This window comes from Arvicanthis niloticus, chromosome 12, assembly GCF_011762505.2.
Source record: "Arvicanthis niloticus isolate mArvNil1 chromosome 12, mArvNil1.pat.X, whole genome shotgun sequence".
Classification (NCBI taxonomy): Eukaryota; Metazoa; Chordata; class Mammalia; order Rodentia; family Muridae; genus Arvicanthis; species Arvicanthis niloticus.
In genome coordinates this window covers 19313440-19336136 of record NC_047669.1, presented here as the reverse complement: position 1 = coordinate 19336136, position 22697 = coordinate 19313440, and the positions used below count along the sequence as shown (strand labels likewise).

General features: G+C 47.4%; 1 protein-coding gene across 8 annotated transcripts in view; it reads right to left on the bottom strand.

Moving 5' to 3' along the window:
• Muc4 (mucin 4, cell surface associated) overlaps positions 1-22697 on the bottom strand; it is a 53394-nt gene that overhangs the window by 17355 nt on the left and 13342 nt on the right. Inside the window, exons 2-10 of one of the 8 annotated variants that reach the window (XM_076942818.1) lie at positions 12295-19311; positions 8479-11937; positions 8143-8271; positions 6581-6714; positions 5634-5798; positions 4571-4726; positions 3723-3853; positions 2168-2256; positions 88-267 (exon numbers count right to left, since the gene is read on the bottom strand). In XM_076942818.1, coding sequence (XP_076798933.1) covers positions 88-267; positions 2168-2256; positions 3723-3853; positions 4571-4726; positions 5634-5798; positions 6581-6714; positions 8143-8271; positions 8479-11937; positions 12295-19311 — 11460 coding nt within the window. The other 7 variants (XM_076942819.1, XM_076942817.1, XM_076942816.1 and 4 more) reach the window with 7 other exon arrangements.

Sequence of the window (22697 nt, the reverse complement as noted above, 5' to 3'; positions counted from 1 at the left end):
GTGCTCAGGGTGCCTTCGAAAGGGAAGGACGGGTGTGAGCAGAGGTGATGGTAGGTGAGTTTGTGAAGGACAGGAAGGAGGTATCACCTGTGTTGATGTGCCAGAACCGGAAGTCCCGTTGTCCCTGCTGCCAGGAGCAAGGGCAGGTAATCTCGTTCCAGCCCCAGCTGGGCTGCTGAGGCTGACTCTCCAGCCACCACAGACACTTGAGCCGGTAGTTGGGCCGCACCTCCCTGTGTAGCTTGTAGACCTGTAGTCCCCGGATGCCTGAGAAACAAGGAAAAAGCAGTGTTTATTACAGGACACGGGCTGCCGGCTCAGCTTCAGCTTTAGGCTCAATGCAAGCTCATGGCTGCCTCCTCCATCCATCCATGTCCTGCTTCTCTGGCTAGCTCTTCCTAGGAAGGAACCCACTTCAGACTGGCAAGGATTTATCTCCAAACCACCTTGAACATAAGCTCCAAACGCTTCAAATCTTAGACCTTAAGGCAAAACTCTGGGACAAATGCTGGGCAGGGGGGCATTACTATGATCCAACTTGACCTACCTACTTTCCCTTCTTCCTCCCCCTCACCTCCCCACCTCTTGTGTTCTCTCTCTTTTCTCTCTCTCTCTCTCTCTCTCTCTCTCTCTCTCTCTCTCTCTTTCTCTCTCTCTCTCTCTCTCTCTCTTGCTTTCGCTCTCTCATTGTCTTGCTGTTTGGCACTCTCTTACTCTCTTGCTTTCTCTCTCTGACCTCCCTCCTCTCTCTCTTGCTCTCTCACTCTCTCTCTCTATATCTCTCACTCTTGCTCTCTCTTTCTCTTGCTAGCTCGCTCTCATGCTCTGTCCTGCCTTATACTTCCCAAACCACTTCACTTCCTCCCCTAGAGATACACATCTGCCCAGTCACGCCACCAGGCACTCCATTTCGTGATGCACCCTCCCCTTCCCTTTCAGTGGCCAAAGCCAACCAAGACAGACAGAGGTCCATGCCCAGAAACCAGCTGGAAGCCACAGAGAAGGTAGCATGCTAGTGGAGCCCTGTTCTAACACTGTGAGTCTGGGAAAGCCTCCTTTGGGCCCACACACCATCTTGGGAAGAAAGAAGTAACCAGAAAAATCTTCAGTGGAGGGGGGGGAGGGGATAGTGGTAAAATTCAAACCTTCAATTCATTGGAAATTTCATACTGTATACACAACTTTAGGGAGAGGAGTGGACTCTAGAGACCCTACCCCCTACCCCTGAACAAAATATGATCTAGTGTTTGAGATTTTCAACCCTGTATCCACATGAATGAAACAATTGTTTTCAGAAGAATAACATTTTTTATAATGCTCTACACACACACACACACACACACACACACACACACACCATGAGATACCCTAAGACACAACCTGGTGTGTCTGACAAAGAGACGCTCTTCCACAGGGTGGCACCCACCCGTCATCTGACCCAACTTACGTGTCTGATTGCCAAACATCTTTGTTCCAGATCAAATAGACCCGGGCTCACACTTTCTGATCTGTACGACTGACCTCTCCCGAATGCTAGGATACCCTTTTCTCCATCACATTTTGGAAGCTGACATTTCTTTCCTGTTGGAGCCTCTGTATATTAGACTGAGTCTCGGAGGAAGCACCACAGTTTGCCTCTGGACACTAGGGTCTCCGTCACAGTGAATGCTTGCTGAGAGCCAACATGGTTGACCTTCTCCCTCTTTCTTTTCATTCTTCTGTCTGTTAACCTACCATCTGGCAGTTAGTAAGTGCTCAATAAATGTTGACTGAGTGAATGCCAGCATTTTGGAATGCCTCTCGGTAGACCTCCTTAAGGTTCTCACTCCAGCTCCGGCATGGGACATCTATATGGATTATCCTAACTTCACACCTATCTCCCTTCCTGCAATGACCTTGTTGTCCTCACTCCAGGACCAGAATGCCTACAGACAGACGGACATCCTGAGTCTGGCTCTTCTACGGAAAGAGATTTACAGGGACTGAGGGTGTGAAAAGAACAGGTCCAGGCAGGATCAGCTGCGGATGCACCTGTAGGTAGTCAGTCTGTGCAGGACGCTCTTCAGGGTGATGGAGAGGCTACATCTGTCTAGGACTGTCATGGCGTATGCTGTAGAGGGCTAGGAAGACTGAAGCTAGTTCATATTTGGTGGGTGGCACTTTTTACCTAATTCAGAATTCAGGAATCGATCTGGACGGTACTTCTCCGTTGCTGGCCGGGATGTCAGCGGGCTGTTTTCAAAATACCCATCTCCACTGCAGGCAAAGGAAAGACTCTCAGGCCTCTGTGCCACACTCAGACTCTTTGCTGTCATTTTGAAAGCTACTCATCCGACAAGTGTGTCCGTCATCCCAGCTAAGCCCCCAGTCAGCAGCTGGTAACCCATGACTCAGTCAGGTAGGCAGCCAGATTGAGCCACAGTCCCAGTACTAAGGAGAAGAAGGAAGAGAAGATGGATGGGAGTAGGGAGCTGCTTTATCCCACATCTCATCAGGGAGAGTGAGACATCAGCAGACTCACTCAGTACACAGGGTGTGGAAGCCACAGAGTTGAGGCCAGATTTCCCTTTGTTTCCCTTGAAGCTGTCAAAGGACATCCTGCAGAGGATGCTTCAAGGTCAGCCTCTGGGTCAGGCAGCCACTTTCAATCGTTGATTCTGCACTTACTAACTTGGTGATCTGGTCTGACTTTGGGTTTGTTTTTTTTTTTAAAATCTGGGTGAAAGGGACTTTAGTTGTAACTACACCAGAGCGTTTTAAGGCTTTAATGCTGTGACATTTGTAAATCCCTTAGATCTGAGTGAAGACCACATTCAAGGGCCTACCACCTCCACTGTCACAGTGTGGGTCCAGGACTTAAGGAAGCCTGCAGCAGCAGCCCCACTGCCACTGCAGGAGCATATCCACAGAAAGCGACTCCTGATCTTTGCTCTACAGTCACACAGGCTAGGGGACAAATCCACACATGATGTCTCTGTTGGGTTCACTGAAGACGGTGTGAAATTGCTGGCTGCCTGGGTAATTACATGCTTTCCTCCTTCACTGTACATCAAAAGCCAATCAGAGCCACACTAGGCAGGCTGAACACATCCTAGTGTAAAAGAAACCCAAAATTGTTACTGTGACAATCGCCCAGTAACAGATCATGCGTGACCTTCATAACCAGTTGCCACACAAGCAGGCAGCTGGGAGGCTGTGGCTCCTTCATGTGTAGGAGCTCACACTGCAGCCAGCCATAGCCCCTCTCCTCACTTCCCTCCCCATCTAACCTGCAGAAATCACAAATTCCATCCCGGGGGGCAAGGGCTGTGTTCTGATGCCTACTTTGCCACTCTGAAACTCTCTAACTTTAGGCAAATGATCAACTGCTTGAACCTAAGTTTTCTTACCTAGAGGATAATGGTTTCATCCGTAGGGTAGTCATCAGCTATCGTGGGTGGCAGTGATCACCAAAACAAACAAACCATAAATAATGTATATGACATAATAGGTATAATAAGCGGCTGCTAGCTGCGAAGTCAGCTAATGTCAGTGGAAAGAAACCAAGGAGGTCAAAGGTTAAAAGGACTCTGGAACGCAGGTGTTGGAATAGGAACAGTGCCAGGACGAATGGGGGCTTTTTCTTCAGGAAGAGCTGCATGTTCAAGGATGAGATGGGAATGTGACCAGGGCACACTTAGCCTTCACAGTCCAGTGCTGACAGTGAGTGGATCCTGTCTCACCTGGAGAAGCCAATCAGCACTCGGTTGTACGGTCCCTGGGTCACATCCCACTTCATGCCACTGCTCTGGTAGAGAAACAGGGCGTAGGACCTGCTCCCATCTGTGGAGAGGATGGCTTGGTAGGTATTGGTCTAGATGTTGGGGAGAGACAAATGGAGATGTCTATGAGAGATCTGAGGTTTCCTCCCTGGTATCCCACACCTCTGAGCAGACACAGGGACATTACCTGTCCCTGATCCACCCAGGCTGCATGTGCTGTTAAGCTTGCTGTGGTTAGGGCAGCATTTACCCTGGGTGCAGAAGCTCTTAGCATGCCCTACTTCCTTTTTTGTAACTTTTTTTCAGGGAGAGGAGATAAAGGGCTGTGGGTCGCAATCCAGTTAGAAGGAGGCTTTTAAGAGAGATGCAGGAGCCTGAGAGGTTAGACAAGACTGCAGAGCTGAGAGAGGCCCTCCTTATCTCCCTCTGGGTATGTAAGGGCATTGTCCAAGTGTTCCCTCCACTTGTGTGGCATGGAGGACTTATACATGCCCTATGCAAGATAGGTAGTCGGTGACGTGTTTGTTGAGTGCTATATCCTGATGCTTTACTATAGCTAAGGAAAGCTGACTGGTGTGAGTCACATAAAGTTGTCAGTCTCCAGACATTCTTGCCTGTAAATTCAGTTGAGGTTTCTGATGTGAGGCAGGCCTGGCTCACTATGTGCACTCAGTAGACCATGCTCTCAAGGGATAGTATAACCAGAATCTTTTCTCCAGCCAGGGTATTCTGGAAAGGTAGCTCCCACCTAGGATTATGGGATGTTCGGCTTCCAGAAGGGTCACAGGAATAGTCCATGATCCACTCACCCCAAAGCTCCACTGGGCAGGATAGGCAGGAACATTGACCCAGGTGACCTTCAGTGTCCACTTGGCTTTGAAGCTCCAGTCACTTGTAACCTCGCTAATCAAAGTCTCCACCTCCCGGATTAGCTGATAGTATTCGTTGTAAAATGTGACATATTCCTAGGAAAGGAAGGTAGGTAAGAACAAGGAAGTGAGGGGCCCTTAAATGTCCATAAGGCATCAGTTCTCAACCTGAGGGTTGTGACCTCGGGGGGTGGGGGGGAGATCAAATGATCTTTTCACAAGGGTCACATATCAGATATTTACAGTACGATTTATAACAGTAGCAAAATTACAGGTATGAAGTAGCAATGACAGAACTATATGGTTGGGGGTCACCACAACACGAGGAACTGTATTAAAGGGTCACAGCATTAGTAAGGTTGAGAACCATTGTCCTACAGAATCCCTGCTTCCTGCTTGAGGACGGTAGTCACTTTGGTACCCATGGCTACCTGAACGTCTTTTCCCCAAGTCTGAATTTTTATAAGCTCTTTTGATTGCAAGATCAATTTAAGTTTAGGTTGCAGAAAAATCTGGGGCATGTGAACTACAGAGTCCCCATCCAGAAAGTCAAGCCTTCTGGAATTGAACTGATGCATCTCTTAGTTCAAATCCGCTTGCATGGTCTGACCATATGTGTCTAGTTTTACATTCCCATGTCTAGCTTGTAACTCCCTAAGGACAGGTGCAGGTCTGTCCATCTTTGAAACTGAGGTAGAGCTTTGTCTGTGGCAGGCACACAAAACATATTTGCTATGACGGCTGCTGCTGCACGGTTTCACAGGCTGGGATTATTAACTTAATTCAGGACTCAACCTCCATTCGTGTCACCTGCAGGTCTTCACATGGTTGGGGTAGGGTGTTCTAGAGTCTATTTGGCATTCTTTCTTGGCTTCCTCTGCACCCTGTATTTAAATTAAACTTCAGTTCCTTTCCATGAAAATCTAGGCTATGATACAATGCCCTTGATCCCTCCAGGCAGGATGCTGGAAGCTCCTGACTGCCAAGTTCTTAAATGACCCACCTGGTAAAATATGGCTCCCCTGGAGCTAGAGAAATCAGCATCACCCCAGAATGGGGCCACCATGGCCACATGCTCCCTTCCTGTGAAGCCTCTTTGAGGAGGGTTGGGGTAGGAGAAGACATCGTAGTCTGACTCTGGGAAAATGATCTGACCATTATCTGTAAACTGAGCACAAGGGTTCTTGGTTAGGGAGGGATGAGGGAAGGGTTATCCTAGTCTAGGGTCAGTTCCTCAGAAAAGCTCCCCCTAAGAGACCATCTGTGCAGAGGGTGAGAGGTGTCAACCTCTATGGTTCCCTTGTGCACTTTTTGCCTTCCAGGAAAACTCAAAACCTAGCAACCTCACAAATACTCATCCCTGTCAGGACATCCCCTTATCAGTCCAAAGTAGTGGACGGTGTCCTGCCCCTGTGGTGCACCCCAGCTTTCCTCAGAACAAAGCCCTCCTAGTAAAGTGCCTTGCCCTGTCTTGAAGCTTGTGACATATCAGATGAGGGTAAAGGAGTCAACACCCTCATTTTTGTCACTGTGCTGAGCTCTCATTGGGAGGCCCTACTTCTACTCCTTGAGGACAAGAGGAGCCAGAATCACCCTTCCCAGGGAATCAGGAAGAAACCCTGGGGAAATAGAAATGGTGTGAACAAATCAAGTTTCCAAGCTTAGCTTCTTCCTCATAATAAATAAATAAATAAATAAATAAATAAATAAATAAGCTTGTGAAACAGCCATGATCCCTTTTTACCAGGGTAAGGATGTTTTTGTCCACACAGGCAGGGAGGTGTAGCTTTCCACAACTAGAAACTCTGACATAAAAGAAGGCACAAAAGTGTTGTACAACAAAGTGACCTCCATTCTTCTTCTGCTCTGTCATGAGCCATCCCTGCAGAGAGACGGGGCCCAGAGAACACAGGCCACAGACACGACACAAGGCTACAGTCAGAGACTCACGTAGAAGGAATCTCTCAGGGAGGAGCCGAGGGGAAAGCCAATCTGAATCTTGAAGATTGGTGAGTTAAAATCCACAGTCCTGGAAAACAATTTCCTGTCTCCAGCTTCAGACCCGTAGGGGAAGAGAGAAATGTCTAGGCCAGAACAGAGAGAGAAGAGTCCTTGAGGGTCTTCCCTCGCTTCAGGTTCAGAAGGCTCCTGAGAGAGCGTCCCCTAACCTGCCCCTTACCTGTCTCCTCTTCCAGAAGTGACCCCTGTAGGCCTTACTCTTCATTCTACCTCTCCATACAGCTCCTTTACTTCTCAGCTGGAACCCTCATCATCCCTCAGGTTAGAGCATCCTGACATAACAGTCCTGCCATTAGGATATCACCATGGAATATCCTCTGACCAGGAAGTCAGAACTACTAAAGGGTGAAAAGACAAAAGTCCAAAACAGCAAAGACTAGTCACTTAAAGACCTTTTCATAAAATGACACCTGTTTTCTACAGTGGTACTTCTCCAGATAAATTTGAAGAGCCTCCCCCCTCCCCCCCCCCCGAATTGCCCAAGGCTACCCTATATGCCCTCAGATTCCAGTTTGGGAGACTTTGTCTTAAGTGTTTCTTGAGTGGATCTAACTCTATACTGCATGGCTTTGATTGGCTCAGCACAGTCTCTTCAGTTACTCACTGATGCCTTGTTTGACCCTCCCAAGTTTATCCATACCAGCCACCACCAGGCAGAGCTATATCCTTCCTGGTTCCCTTACCCACACAGTTCTTGGGCAGTTCTAAATGCTTCAAAGCTCTCTACCCAACTCAACACAATTCCAGCTGCTCAGACCACTACTCTATCTATCTAGGGTGCTCTCCCTCTCCCCAAGTTCTCATCGGGAAGCCCCCTGTTCACCTCTAACCTATTCCCATTTCCCTTACTGGCTTTTGAGTATTTGTCCCTAGTATCCTGGTCTTTCATCAGTCTGTGAATATTTTCCTATCTCCACCTCCCGGCCCAATGCAATGCACAAAATAGCCTTCGGTACCCAGTTTTGAGGCTGTCTCCTTGTTTCCTGTAATCTCTCATCCCAGAGAGCAGGGACTGTGAGTAAGGGAGCAGGGTGAGAACGAGCATTCGTCTCTCATCTCTCTAGGACAGTGGTTCTCAACCTTCCTAATGCTGTCACCCTCAGGCTGTAGTGACCCCCAACCATAAAATTATTTTTGTCGCTACTTCATAGCTGTAATTTTGCTAGTGTTGAGAATTGTAAGGTAAATATCTGTGTTTTCTGAGGAGCTTAGGTGACTTCAGTGAAAGGCTTGGTTGACCCTCAAAGTGTCATGACCCGCACGTTGAGAACCACTGGTCTAGAGGAACCATAGGGGAAAGGGTGGATTATTGGTGGCCTGAATGGGACAGAGTACAAAAAAAAAACAAAAAAAAAAAAACAAAAAAAAACTGGACCCCTCAGTCACACACAAGGATCTAAATTGATAAATGCAGCCTAGCAACCACAGCTTAGAGCCTTTCCATCCGGCCCAGGTAGAAGACACTGGGGTTCTACCTCATTGGTATCACTCACACTGATCTGGTAAAGGAGGGGCTGGAGGCACTGTGGACCTGGAGGCTGTGGTGGCGCTGGGAGTAGTAAGGGTCAAGGAGGTGGCCGAGACTGTTGTGCTTCTGTCATTGTCTGTCTTCATGGCCAATCCTGGACATATAGGGAGAGAAGACAGGAGTGGGTTTTACATCAGAGAACATGAGAGTCACAGAAAATGAGGAGCTGGGAGAGACAGCTGGTCGACCACCAGCACCTCCAAGCTTGAGCATAGAAGTCAGAAGGGATGGGGTGCTACTCACCATTCAGCACTGGGAACCTTACCTCACCCTTGCCTGTAATGATAGGTAGCTGACCCACCTGAGGAGGACGTCCCATGAGAAAAGGTCTCTGTCACAGTGGGTCCAGGTGAAGAAGAATGCTTTTCTGTGGTTACCTCGGTGAGGGTGCTGTTTTGAGATAGGCTGGATGTCCCCATGCCTTCTGTCCAGTAACTCGGAGTATGTGTGGACAATCGCTGCTGAGTAGAGCCGCTGTGCACTGCGGTGGACAGTCCACCTAGAGTTGTACTTGCAACTCTTGATGTTAACACACTGAGGCTTCCAGTTACAAGTGTGTGCCTGGTGTTACCTGAAGTGGAGTGTCTGGTGGTGATTATGTCTGATGTCGCTAAAGGTGGGGAATTCGTGCTCGAAATAGATGGGGAAGTTATTTTCCCTGAGGATAGTGTTCCCCAAGACACAGTCTGTGTTTGAGTGGATCCCCTTGAGAATGATGAAAGGACTGAGGCATTAACCACTGCAATTATGGTGGTTTGAGGTTTGCTGGTGGTCTTCATGCTTGCAGTCTGTTGGCTCTGAGAAGATGCTGCTAATTCCTGTGTAGAAGTGATGAGTGTCGACAGTGTTGACATTTTCTGGCTGGAAGTTGTCACTGAGATCTGAGTGATGGCAGGTGTAGAAACTTGAGTAGTTGTTGCTGTTGTATGTTGTGTATCTACTGAGGTGCTTTCAGTGGAGGGTGTCCTTGAAGGTGAGCTGCTCATGCTGGTAGCATGTGAGGTGGTTGTTGCATCAGGAGTGGTTGTTCCCTGGGAACCTGTGTCTGTCTCGGTTTGGTCACCTGTGGAGGCTGAAAGAGCTAATGTGGTCACCTCTGTGGTTGTGGTGGTTTGAGGTTTGCTGGTGGTCTTCATGCTTGCAGTCTGTTGGCTCTGAGAAGATGTTGGTAATTCCTGTGTAGAAGTGATGGGTGTTGACAGTGTTGGCATTTTCTGGGTTGAAGTTGTCACTGAGACCTGAGTGGTGGCAGGTGTAGAACCTTGAGTAGTTGTTGCTGTTGTGTGTAGTGTATCTACTGAGGTGCTTTCCGAGGAGGGTGTACTTGAACGTGAGCTGCTCATGCTGGTAGCATGTGAGGTGGTTGTTGCATCAGGAGTGGTTGTTCCCTGGGAACCTGTGTCTATCTGGGTTTGGTCACCTGAGGATGCTGAAAGAGCTGATGTGGTCACCTCTGTGGTTGTGGTGGTTTGAGGTTTGCTGGTGGTCTTCATGCTTGCAGTCTGTTGGCTCTGAGAAGATGTTGGTAATTCCTGTGTAGAAGTGATGAGTGTTGACACTGTTGGCATTTTCTGGCTGGAAGTTGTCACTGAGACCTGAGTGATGGCAGGTGTAGAACCTTGAGTAGTTGTTGCTGTTGTGTGTTGTGTATCTACTGAGGTGCTTTCCGAGGAGGGTGTACTTGAACGTAAGCTGCTCATGCTGGTAGCATGTGAGGTGGTTGTTTCATCAGGAATGGTTGTTCCCTGGGAACCTGTGTCTGTCTCGGTTTGGTCACCTGAGGATGCTGAAAGAGCTGATGTGGTCACCTCTGTGGTTGTGGTGGTTTGAGGTTTGCTGGTGGTCTTCATGCTTGCAGTCTGTTGGCTCTGAGAAGATGCTGCTAATTCCTGTGTAGAAGTTATGGGTGTTGACAGTGTTGACATTTTCTGGGTTGAAGTTGTCACTGAGACCTGAGTGGTAGCAGGTGTAGAACCTTGAGTAGTTGTTGCTGTTGTGTGTAGTGTATCTACTGAGGTGCTTTCCGAGGAGGGTGTACTTGAACGTAAGCTGCTCATGCTGGTAGCATGTGAGGTGGTTGTTTCATCAGGAATGGTTGTTCCCTGGGAACCTGTGTCTGTCTCGGTTTGGTCACCTGAGGATGCTGAAAGAGCTGATGTGGTCACCTCTGTGGTTGTGGTGGTTTGAGGTTTGCTGGTGGTCTTCATGCTTGCAGTCTGTTGGCTCTGAGAAGATGTTGTTAATTCCTGTGTAGAAGTGATGGGTGTTGACAGTGTTGGCATTTTCTGGCTGGAAGTTGTCACTGAGACCTGAGTGATGGCAGGTGTAGAACCTTGAGTAGTTGTTGCTGTTGTGTGTTGTGTATCTACTGAGGTGCTTTCCGAGGAGGGTGTACTTGAACGTGAGCTGCTCATGCTGGTAGCATGTGAGGTGGTTGTTTCATCAGGAATGGTTGTTCCCTGGGAACCTGTGTCTGTCTCGGTTTGGTCACCTGAGGATGCTGAAAGAGCTGATGTGGTCACCTCTGTGGTTGTGGTGGTTTGAGGTTTGCTGGTGGTCTTCATGCTTGCAGTCTGTTGGCTCTGAGAAGATGTTGGTAATTCCTGTGTTGAAGTGATGAGTGTTGACACTGTTGGCATTTTCTGGGTTGAAGCTGTCACTGAGACGTGAGTGGTGGCACGTGTAGACCCTTGAGTAGTTGTTGCTGTTGTGTGTTGTGTATCTACTGAGGAGCTTTCAGTGGAGTATGTACTGGAAGGTGAGCTGCTCATGCTGGTAGCATGTGAGGTGGTTGTTGCATGAGGAGTGGTTGTTCCCTGGGAACCTGTGTCTGTCTCAGTTTGGTCACCTGTGGAGGCTGAAAGAGCTGATGTGGTCACCTCTGTGGTTGTGGTGGTTTGAGGTTTGCTGGTGGTCTTCATGCTTGCAGTCTGTTGGCTCTGAGAAGATGTTGGTAATTCCTGTGTAGAAGTGATGAGTGTTGACACTGTTGGCATTTTCTGGGTTGAAGCTGTCACTGAGACGTGAGTGGTGGCAGGTGTAGACACTTGAGTAGTTGTTGCTGTTGTGTGTTGTGTATCTACTGAGGTGCTTTCCGAGGAGGGTGTACCTGAAGGTGAGCTGCTCATGCTGGTAGCATGTGAGGTGGTTGTTGCATCAGGAGTGGTTGTTCCCTGGGAACCTGTGTCTGTCTGGGTTTGGTCACCTGAGGATACTGAAAGAGCTGATGTGGTCACCTCTGCGGTTGTCGTGGTTTGAGGTTTGCTGGTGGTCTTCATGCTTGCAGTCTGTTGGCTCTGAGAAGATGTTGGTAATTCCTGTGTAGAAGTGATGGGTGTTGACAGTGTTGACATTTTCTGGGTTGAAGTTGTCACTGAGACCTGAGTGGTAGCAGGTGTAGAACCTTGAGTAGTTGTTGCTGTTGTGTGTAGTGTATCTACTGAGGTGCTTTCCGAGGAGGGTGTACTTGAACGTGAGCTGCTCATGCTGGTAGCATGTGAGGTGGTTGTTTCATCAGGAATGGTTGTTCCCTGGGAACCTGTGTCTGTCTGGGTTTGGTCACCTGAGGATGCTGAAAGAGCTGATGTGGTCACCTCTGTGGTTGTGGTGGTTTGAGGTTTGCTGGTGGTCTTCATGCTTGCAGTCTGTTGGCTCTGAGAAGATGTTGGTAATTCCTGTGTAGAAGTGATGAGTGTTGACAGTGTTGGCATTTTCTGGGTTGAAGTTGTCACTGAGACCTGAGTGGTAGCAGGTGTAGAACCTTGAGTAGTTGTTGCTGTTGTGTGTTGTGTTTGTACTGAGGAGCTTTCAGTGGAGGGTGTACTTGAACGTGAGCTGCTCATGCTGGTAGCATGTGAGGTGGTTGTTTCATCAGGAATGGTTGTTCCCTGGGAACCTGTGTCTGTCTCGGTTTGGTCACCTGAGGATGCTGAAAGAGCTGATGTGGTCACCTCTGTGGTTGTGGTGGTTTGAGGTTTGCTGGTGGTCTTCATGCTTGCAATCTGTTGGCTCTGAGAAGATGTTGGTAATTCCTGTGTAGAAGTGATGGGTGTTGACAGTGTTGACATTTTCTGGGTTGAAGTTGTCATTGAGACCTGAGTGGTGGCAGGTGTAGAACCTTGAGTAGTTGTTGCTGTTGTGTGTAGTGTATCTACTGAGGTGCTTTCAGTGGAGGGTGTCCTTGAAGGTGAGCTGCTCATGCTGGTAGCATGTGAGGTGGTTGTTGCATCAGGAGTGGTTGTTCCCTGGGAACCTGTGTCTGTCTGGGTTTGGTCACCTGAGGATGCTGAAAGAGCTGATGTGGTCACCTCTGTGGTTGTGGTGGTTTGAGGTTTGCTGGTGGTCTTCATGCTTGCAGTCTGTTGGCTCTGAGAAGATGTTGGTAATTCCTGTGTAGAAGTGATGAGTGTTGACAGTGTTGGCATTTTCTGGGTTGAAGTTGTCACTGAGACCTGAGTGGTAGCAGGTGTAGAACCTTGAGTAGTTGTTGCTGTTGTGTGTAGTGTATCTACTGAGGTGCTTTCCGAGGAGGGTGTACTTGAACGTGAGCTGCTCATGCTGGTAGCATGTGAGGTGGTTGTTTCATCAGGAATGGTTGTTCCCTGGGAACCTGTGTCTGTCTGGGTTTGGTCACCTGAGGATGCTGAAAGAGCTGACGTGGTCACCTCTGTGGTTGTGGTGGTTTGAGGTTTGCTGGTGGTCTTCATGCTTGCAGTCTGTTGGCTCTGAGAAGATGTTGGTAATTCCTGTGTTGAAGTGATGAGTGTTGACAGTGTTGGCATTTTCTGGCTGGAAGTTGTCACTGAGACCTGAGTGGTGGCAGGTGTAGAACCTTGAGTAGTAGTTGCTGTTGTGTGTTGTGTATCTACTGAGGTGCTTTCAGTGGAGGGTGTCCTTGAAGGTGAGCTGCTCATGCTGGTAGCATGTGAGGTGGTTGTTGCATCAGGAGTGGTTGTTCCCTGGGAACCTGTGTCTGTCTGGGTTTGGTCACCTGAGGATGCTGAAAGAGCTGATGTGGTCACCTCTGTGGTTGTGGTGGTTTGAGGTTTGCTGGTGGTCTTCATGCTTGCAGTCTGTTGGCTCTGAGAAGATGTTGGTAATTCCTGTGTTGAAGTGATGAGTGTTGACACTGTTGGCATTTTCTGGGTTGAAGCTGTCACTGAGACGTGAGTGGTGGCACGTGTAGACCCTTGAGTAGTTGTTGCTGTTGTGTGTTGTGTATCTACTGAGGAGCTTTCAGTGGAGTATGTACTGGAAGGTGAGCTGCTCATGCTGGTAGCATGTGAGGTGGTTGTTGCATGAGGAGTGGTTGTTCCCTGGGAACCTGTGTCTGTCTCAGTTTGGTCACCTGTGGAGGCTGAAAGAGCTGATGTGGTCACCTCTGTGGTTGTGGTGGTTTGAGGTTTGCTGGTGGTCTTCATGCTTGCAGTCTGTTGGCTCTGAGAAGATGTTGGTAATTCCTGTGTAGAAGTGATGAGTGTTGACACTGTTGGCATTTTCTGGGTTGAAGCTGTCACTGAGACGTGAGTGGTGGCAGGTGTAGACACTTGAGTAGTTGTTGCTGTTGTGTGTTGTGTATCTACTGAGGTGCTTTCCGAGGAGGGTGTACCTGAAGGTGAGCTGCTCATGCTGGTAGCATGTGAGGTGGTTGTTGCATCAGGAGTGGTTGTTCCCTGGGAACTTGTGTCTGTCTGGGTTTGGTCACCTGAGGATACTGAAAGAGCTGATGTGGTCACCTCTGCGGTTGTCGTGGTTTGAGGTTTGCTGGTGGTCTTCATGCTTGCAGTCTGTTGGCTCTGAGAAGATGTTGGTAATTCCTGTGTAGAAGTGATGGGTGTTGACAGTGTTGACATTTTCTGGGTTGAAGTTGTCACTGAGACCTGAGTGGTAGCAGGTGTAGAACCTTGAGTAGTTGTTGCTGTTGTGTGTAGTGTATCTACTGAGGTGCTTTCCGAGGAGGGTGTACTTGAACGTGAGCTGCTCATGCTGGTAGCATGTGAGGTGGTTGTTTCATCAGGAATGGTTGTTCCCTGGGAACCTGTGTCTGTCTGGGTTTGGTCACCTGAGGATGCTGAAAGAGCTGATGTGGTCACCTCTGTGGTTGTGGTGGTTTGAGGTTTGCTGGTGGTCTTCATGCTTGCAGTCTGTTGGCTCTGAGAAGATGTTGGTAATTCCTGTGTAGAAGTGATGAGTGTTGACAGTGTTGGCATTTTCTGGGTTGAAGTTGTCACTGAGACCTGAGTGGTAGCAGGTGTAGAACCTTGAGTAGTTGTTGCTGTTGTGTGTTGTGTTTGTACTGAGGAGCTTTCAGTGGAGGGTGTACTTGAACGTGAGCTGCTCATGCTGGTAGCATGTGAGGTGGTTGTTGCATCAGGAATGGTTGTTCCCTGGGAACCTGTGTCTGTCTCGGTTTGGTCACCTGAGGATGCTGAAAGAGCTGATGTGGTCACCTCTGTGGTTGTGGTGGTTTGAGGTTTGCTGGTGGTCTTCATGCTTGCAATCTGTTGGCTCTGAGAAGATGTTGGTAATTCCTGTGTAGAAGTGATGGGTGTTGACAGTGTTGACATTTTCTGGGTTGAAGTTGTCATTGAGACCTGAGTGGTGGCAGGTGTAGAACCTTGAGTAGTTGTTGCTGTTGTGTGTAGTGTATCTACTGAGGTGCTTTCAGTGGAGGGTGTCCTTGAAGGTGAGCTGCTCATGCTGGTAGCATGTGAGGTGGTTGTTGCATCAGGAGTGGTTGTTCCCTGGGAACCTGTGTCTGTCTGGGTTTGGTCACCTGAGGATGCTGAAAGAGCTGATGTGGTCACCTCTGTGGTTGTGGTGGTTTGAGGTTTGCTGGTGGTCTTCATGCTTGCAGTCTGTTGGCTCTGAGAAGATGTTGGTAATTCCTGTGTAGAAGTGATGAGTGTTGACAGTGTTGGCATTTTCTGGGTTGAAGTTGTCACTGAGACCTGAGTGGTAGCAGGTGTAGACCCTTGAGTAGTTGTTGCTGTTGTGTGTAGTGTATCTACTGAGGTGCTTTCCGAGGAGGGTGTACTTGAACGTGAGCTGCTCATGCTGGTAGCATGTGAGGTGGTTGTTTCATCAGGAATGGTTGTTCCCTGGGAACCTGTGTCTGTCTGGGTTTGGTCACCTGAGGATGCTGAAAGAGCTGACGTGGTCACCTCTGTGGTTGTGGTGGTTTGAGGTTTGCTGGTGGTCTTCATGCTTGCAGTCTGTTGGCTCTGAGAAGATGTTGGTAATTCCTGTGTTGAAGTGATGAGTGTTGACAGTGTTGGCATTTTCTGGCTGGAAGTTGTCACTGAGACCTGAGTGGTGGCAGGTGTAGAACCTTGAGTAGTAGTTGCTGTTGTGTGTTGTGTATCTACTGAGGTGCTTTCAGTGGAGGGTGTCCTTGAAGGTGAGCTGCTCATGCTGGTAGCATGTGAGGTGGTTGTTGCATCAGGAGTGGTTGTTCCCTGGGAACCTGTGTCTGTCTGGGTTTGGTCACCTGAGGATACTGAAAGAGCTGATGTGGTCACCTCTGCGGTTGTCGTGGTTTGAGGTTTGCTGGTGGTCTTCATGCTTGCAGTCTGTTGGCTCTGAGAAGATGTTGGTAATTCCTGTGTAGAAGTGATGGGTGTTGACAGTGTTGACATTTTCTGGGTTGAAGTTGTCACTGAGACCTGAGTGGTAGCAGGTGTAGACCCTTGAGTAGTTGTTGCTGTTGTGTGTAGTGTATCTACTGAGGTGCTTTCCGAGGAGGGTGTACTTGAACGTGAGCTGCTCATGCTGGTAGCATGTGAGGTGGTTGTTTCATCAGGAATGGTTGTTCCCTGGGAACCTGTGTCTGTCTGGGTTTGGTCACCTGAGGATGCTGAAAGAGCTGATGTGGTCACCTCTGTGGTTGTGGTGGTTTGAGGTTTGCTGGTGGTCTTCATGCTTGCAGTCTGTTGGCTCTGAGAAGATGTTGGTAATTCCTGTGTAGAAGTGATGAGTGTTGACAGTGTTGGCATTTTCTGGGTTGAAGTTGTCACTGAGACCTGAGTGGTAGCAGGTGTAGAACCTTGAGTAGTTGTTGCTGTTGTGTGTTGTGTTTGTACTGAGGAGCTTTCAGTGGAGGGTGTACTTGAACGTGAGCTGCTCATGCTGGTAGCATGTGAGGTGGTTGTTGCATCAGGAATGGTTGTTCCCTGGGAACCTGTGTCTGTCTCGGTTTGGTCACCTGAGGATGCTGAAAGAGCTGATGTGGTCACCTCTGTGGTTGTGGTGGTTTGAGGTTTGCTGGTGGTCTTCATGCTTGCAATCTGTTGGCTCTGAGAAGATGTTGGTAATTCCTGTGTAGAAGTGATGGGTGTTGACAGTGTTGACATTTTCTGGGTTGAAGTTGTCATTGAGACCTGAGTGGTGGCAGGTGTAGAACCTTGAGTAGTTGTTGCTGTTGTGTGTAGTGTATCTACTGAGGTGCTTTCAGTGGAGGGTGTCCTTGAAGGTGAGCTGCTCATGCTGGTAGCATGTGAGGTGGTTGTTGCATCAGGAGTGGTTGTTCCCTGGGAACCTGTGTCTGTCTGGGTTTGGTCACCTGAGGATGCTGAAAGAGCTGATGTGGTCACCTCTGTGGTTGTGGTGGTTTGAGGTTTGCTGGTGGTCTTCATGCTTGCAGTCTGTTGGCTCTGAGAAGATGTTGGTAATTCCTGTGTAGAAGTGATGAGTGTTGACAGTGTTGGCATTTTCTGGGTTGAAGTTGTCACTGAGACCTGAGTGGTAGCAGGTGTAGACCCTTGAGTAGTTGTTGCTGTTGTGTGTAGTGTATCTACTGAGGTGCTTTCCGAGGAGGGTGTACTTGAACGTGAGCTGCTCATGCTGGTAGCATGTGAGGTGGTTGTTTCATCAGGAATGGTTGTTCCCTGGGAACCTGTGTCTGTCTGGGTTTGGTCACCTGAGGATGCTGAAAGAGCTGACGTGGTCACCTCTGTGGTTGTGGTGGTTTGAGGTTTGCTGGTGGTCTTCATGCTTGCAGTCTGTTGGCTCTGAGAAGATGTTGGTAATTCCTGTGTAGAAGTGATGAGTGTTGACACTGTTGGCATTTTCTGGGTTGAAGTTGTCACTGAGACCTGAGTGGTGGCAGGTGTAGACCCTTGAGTAGTTGTTGCTGTTGTGTGTTGTGTATCTACTGAGGAGCTTTCAGTGGAGTATGTACTGGAAGGTGAGCTGCTCATGCTGGTAGCATGTGAGGTGGTTGTTGCATGAGGAGTGGTTGTTCCCTGGGAACCTGTGTCTGTCTCAGTTTGGTCACCTGTGGAGGCTGAAAGAGCTGATGTGGTCACCTCTGTGGTTGTGGTGGTTTGAGGTTTGCTGGTGGTCTTCATGCTTGCAGTCTGTTGGCTCTGAGAAGATGTTGGTAATTCCTGTGTAGAAGTGATGAGTGTTGACACTGTTGGCATTTTCTGGGTTGAAGCTGTCACTGAGACGTGAGTGGTGGCAGGTGTAGACCCTTGAGTAGTTGTTGCTGTTGTGTGTTGTGTATCTACTGAGGAGCTTTCAGTGGAGTATGTACTGGAAGGTGAGCTGCTCATGCTGGTAGCATGTGAGGTGGTTGTTGCATGAGGAGAGGGTGTTCCCTGGGAAGCTGTGTCTGTCTGGGTTTGGTCACCTGAGGAGGTTGAAAGAGCTGATGTGGTCACCTTTGTAGTCCAGGTGGTTTGAGGTTTGCTGGTGGTCTTCATGCTTGTAGTCTGTTGGCTCTGAGAAGATGTTGGTAATTCCTGTGTAGAAGTGATGAGTGTTGACAGTGTTGGCATTTTCTGGGTTGAAGCTGTCACTGAGACCTGAGTGGTGGCACGTGTAGACCCTTGAGTAGTTGTTGCTGTTGTGTGTTGTGTATCTACTGAGGAGCTTTCCGAGGAGGGTGTACCTGAAGGTGAGCTGCTTATGCTGGTAGCATGTGAGGTGGCTGTTGCATGAGGAGTGGTTGTTCCCTGGGAACCTGTGTCTGTCTCGGTTTGGTCACCTGAGGATGCTGAAAGAGCTGATGTGGTCACCTCTGTGGTTGTGGTGGTTTGAGGTTTGCTGGTGGTCTTCATGCTTGCAGTCTGTTGGCTCTGAGAAGATGTTGGTAATTCCTGTGTAGAAGTGATGAGTGTTGACAGTGTTGGCATTTTCTGGGTTGAAGCTGTCACTGAGACCTGAGTGGTGGCACGTGTAGACCCTTGAGTAGTTGTTGCTGTTGTGTGTTGTGTATCTACTGAGGTGCTTTGAGTGGAGTATGTACTGGAAGGTGAGCTGCTCAGGCTGGTAGCATGTGAGGTGGTTGTTGCATGAGGAGAGGGTATTCCCTGGGAAGCTGTGTCTTTCTGGGTTTGGTCACCTGAGGAGGTTGAAAGAGCTGATGTGGTCACATCTGTGGTCATGGTGGTTTGAGGTTTGCTGGTGGTCTTCATGCTTCCAGTCAGTTGGCTCTGAGAAGATGTTGGTAATTCCTGTGTAGAAGTGATGAATGTTGACACTGTTGGCATTTTCTGGGTTGAAGCTGTCACTGAGACGTGAGGGGTGGCAGGTATAGAAGCTTGAGTAGTTGTTGCTGTTGTGTGTTGTGTATCTACTGAGGAGCTTTCAGTGAAGTGTGTACTGGAAGGTGAGCTGCTCATGCTGGTAGCATGTGAGGTGGTTTTTGCATGAGGAGTGGTTGTTCCCTGGGAACTTGTTTCTGTGTGAATTTGGTCACCTGAGGAGGTTGAAAGAGCTGATGTGGTCACCTCTGTGGTCGTGGTGGTTTGAGGTTTGCTGGTGGTCTTCATGCTTGCAGTCTGTTGGCTCTGAGAAGATGTTGGTAATTCCTGTGTAGAAGTGATGGGTGTTGACAGTGTTGGCATTTTCTGGGTTGAAGCTGTCACTGAGACCTGAGTGGTGGCAGGTGTAGAACCTTGAGTAGTTGTTGCTGTTGTGTGTAGTGTATCTATTGAGGTGCTTTCAGTGGAGTTTGTCCTTGAAGGTGAGCTGCTCATGCTGGTAGCATGTGAGGTGGCTGTTGCATGAGGAGTGGTTGTTCCCAGGGAACCTGTGTCTTTCTGGGTTCGGTCACCTGAGGAGACTGAGAGAGCTGATATGCTTGTCCTGCTGGAAATGTATGTGTTTGTCTTCTGTGTTGTCAAAGTTGCTGGAGCATTTTCATAAAATAAAACAAAAGCAGAATTTAAACTTACAGAGTTTGCTTACATTAATGGAAAGTTTCAACCCAATTCATTCAGCTTTCATACAACCAACAATCCTTTTAACTTCGTTACAAAGTGATTTCTGTGAGGTTTCATTTATTTAACCACAGTCATGTGTTTTGCACACAGGCACACACCAATTTATGATAGTTATTCCAGTAACTTTTGATGGTGCTTTGCTTCCATTATTGATGTTTTTGAAAGATAGTAACATCTGATGGATCCCATGAAACCTCGACTTTCCTCAGGTTAAGTTTGGAAGCCAAGAGCCATCTGTCAGCTCAAAACACTACATAATTTAAACATGTACACAGATCATGTAATCAAAAACTCTCCAATGAAAACTTTGAAGGAAGGTGGCAGCACATGGAAACCCTGTCATATCAGGTTTCAAGGCACCTTTAGGAATCCATAAAAATATTTTCTGTTAATACCTTTTATCATGAGAAATAAAGAATCAATCTAATCATGGATCTAGCTTGCTGCAATTGCATTCATCTGTAGCAATATATATATATATATATATATATATATATATATATATATATATATATTATGTTTTTTCCTTCTCAGAAGAAAGGGACACAGATAAAGTACCTAGGGCCTATGAAAATCATAAGAGATGACTCATCAGTTAAGAGCACTGACTGCTCTTCCAGAGGTTCTGATTCTGAGTTCAATTCTCAGCAACTACATGGTAATTCATAACCATCTGTAATAGTATCAGTGACCCCTTCTGGTGTGTTGGAAGACACATGCAGTCTGAAGATGAGCTACAGTGTACTCATTTACATAAAATTAATAAATAAATCTTAAAAATCACAACAGAGGTTAGAGGACACCCTATTCACACCATCTTATAGATGAACAGCAACCCTGGTCTAGAATTGTGCAGTGTATGTGGCCGGCTGAGTCCTTCTGGACAGCCTATTTCCTAGTAGGAGGCAGAGAGAGAGAGAGAGAGAGAGAGAGAGAGAGAGAGACAGAGACAGAGACAGAGACAGAGACAGAGACAGAGACAGAGACAGAGACAGAGAAGGAAGTGAGTAAATAGAACCATAAGAAACAAGGATGGGGCAGCGGTTACACCACGCATGGGTTGACCCAGCAACCACTTAATGTAGACAGTGTACTTACATCCTTGCATGCCTTTGGCTTTCACAACATCTGCATAGGTAAGGATCATTATTCCCCAAATTTCTAAATGACTAGAAGCTTCTTGGAGACTGAGACCTGACTTTCCCAAAACTTCCAGCTCTTCCTGGGAAGCCAAGACCAATACCCAAGCTCTTAGCCAATGCTTCAGAGTTCTCCACATCCTTCACCACCATATTCAAAGTTCTGGAGAATAGACACCATGGAGCTCAGTGTGCCAGACCCAGCCAGGAGAAAAAGGAAAGCTTGGGAATATGAATGGAATAGAGGCAACAGGAGAGTAGGAAGTGCACAGCCCTAAAGATTCACTCAAAACATCAAGCAGTCTTATGTCTTAGAAAGTGTGACCACCAATGCAGATGCTGCTGCTTTCTCTAGGGCACAATTGGCAATGTGAAAATTCTACAAGTTAGGGCACGAAAGCAGTAGTTATGAGCACATACTTCTCTTGCACAGAAGAGAAGTATGGGTCCCCAAACTCTACACCAAGCAGCTCAGTCTCCTATGTCTTCAGCCCCAGAGGATCTGCTCTCTGCAGGGACCTGTACTCACATGTACCCCAACATACATACACATACATACATACATGATTAAAAATAAAAACTATGAACCAGGCAGTAGTGGTACACACCTTTAATCCTAGCACTTGGGAGGCAGATGTAGGCAGATCTCTACGAGTTCGAGGCCAGCCTGGTCTACAGAACAAGTTCCAGGACAGCCTAGGCTATACAAAGAAACCCGATTCAAAATATGAATAATAATAATAATAGTAATAATAAACATTTGAAAATATTCTAGATTTTGGGAAAGGAAAGAGCAGACAAAAGAGGCTGAATTTGAGCAGTGTCCATATGAAAATATTATGTCTAACTCCTATAATACGTAAATCAATACATACTACTAAAACATTTTTAAATTCTTAATCAAAGATTTATTATGACTAACCAAAATCAAAGCCTACAGGGCTTTGTGTAACTTTCCATGCATCTCTTAAGTGGTTAGAACTCTGGTGCCCACATCCAGGGTTTCCTAATAAATTTGTCAATAATATAAATGAGTGTTTTTCAAAATCCTGTGTCAATGAGCATGTCCTTCCATTGAAAAGAGATCATCAATTTGCCCCTCAAGGGATTTAGAAATAAAGATTAAGCATTTATATATCTGACAAGATTGGAAGCAGTCAATCTTTCTTGCTAAAATTGTCAAATACTCCTTCCCTTAAAACTGCCCTGAGCCGGACAAAGAGAAGCAGTTTTCATCACCATGAAGAGAAAGTAACCCAGGGTAGAAAAAAGTCTTCTGGGACACTGTGCATCCTCTTGAGTGAGCCAAGGCTGGACAACAAAACCTGTTCTAGCTCAGAGGTTCAGAGATATTTTGGGGGAAAGCTCTGGAAAGTCAGTCAAACCAATGAAGGGGAGGAAAATCCCAGAGCTGGGAATGTGGCTCAGTAATAAAGTGTGTACTTTTTAGATGTGAAGCCCCTGGGTTAATCTATCCCAGGATTAAAATGAAGACTTTTCTGACTTGAGGGTATCTTCCATGAGATGAAAAAGGTAAAAATCAACCTGGAATTGTGAACAGACACCGGGAAACTCCATGAGAGGAAGGAGACAATGTCCTTACCACAGAAGTAACTCTTTGTTCTTGGATCACAGTAATCCCTGTTATCCTTGGGGAATCCATCCCAAGGCCCAGGTGGGTGCCTGGAACCTTGAACAGTATCCAACCCTATATAATATAATCATTTCCCCCTATACATACACACTATGCTAAAGTTTAATTTATAAATTAAAGCATTAAAAGAGATTAACAACAATACTAACATACAACAGTAAGAATATCTTTGTGATAAGTTATTTAAAACCTATGAAATATTCATTTCTGGAATTATCCATCTAATGTGCTTAGACTTCATTGACTACAGGAAGATTTTACTTTATGGTGTTCTTTTTTGAGAGGAAATGTATTTTCTCCCTTTTCTTTGTGCTGGAGATGGGAACGGGAACATTGACAATGCCAGACAATACCGTACCTGCTCCAGCCTTCAACCTAAGTGCTCACAAGCGGTCGGAAGGCGTGTCACAGAGAAATTTAGGTTTGTGCGCAGATCTTAGAGTTGCCCCTGATTTGTTCTCTCCCCATCTCTACCTCCACCTCACGCCACTCCCTAAGA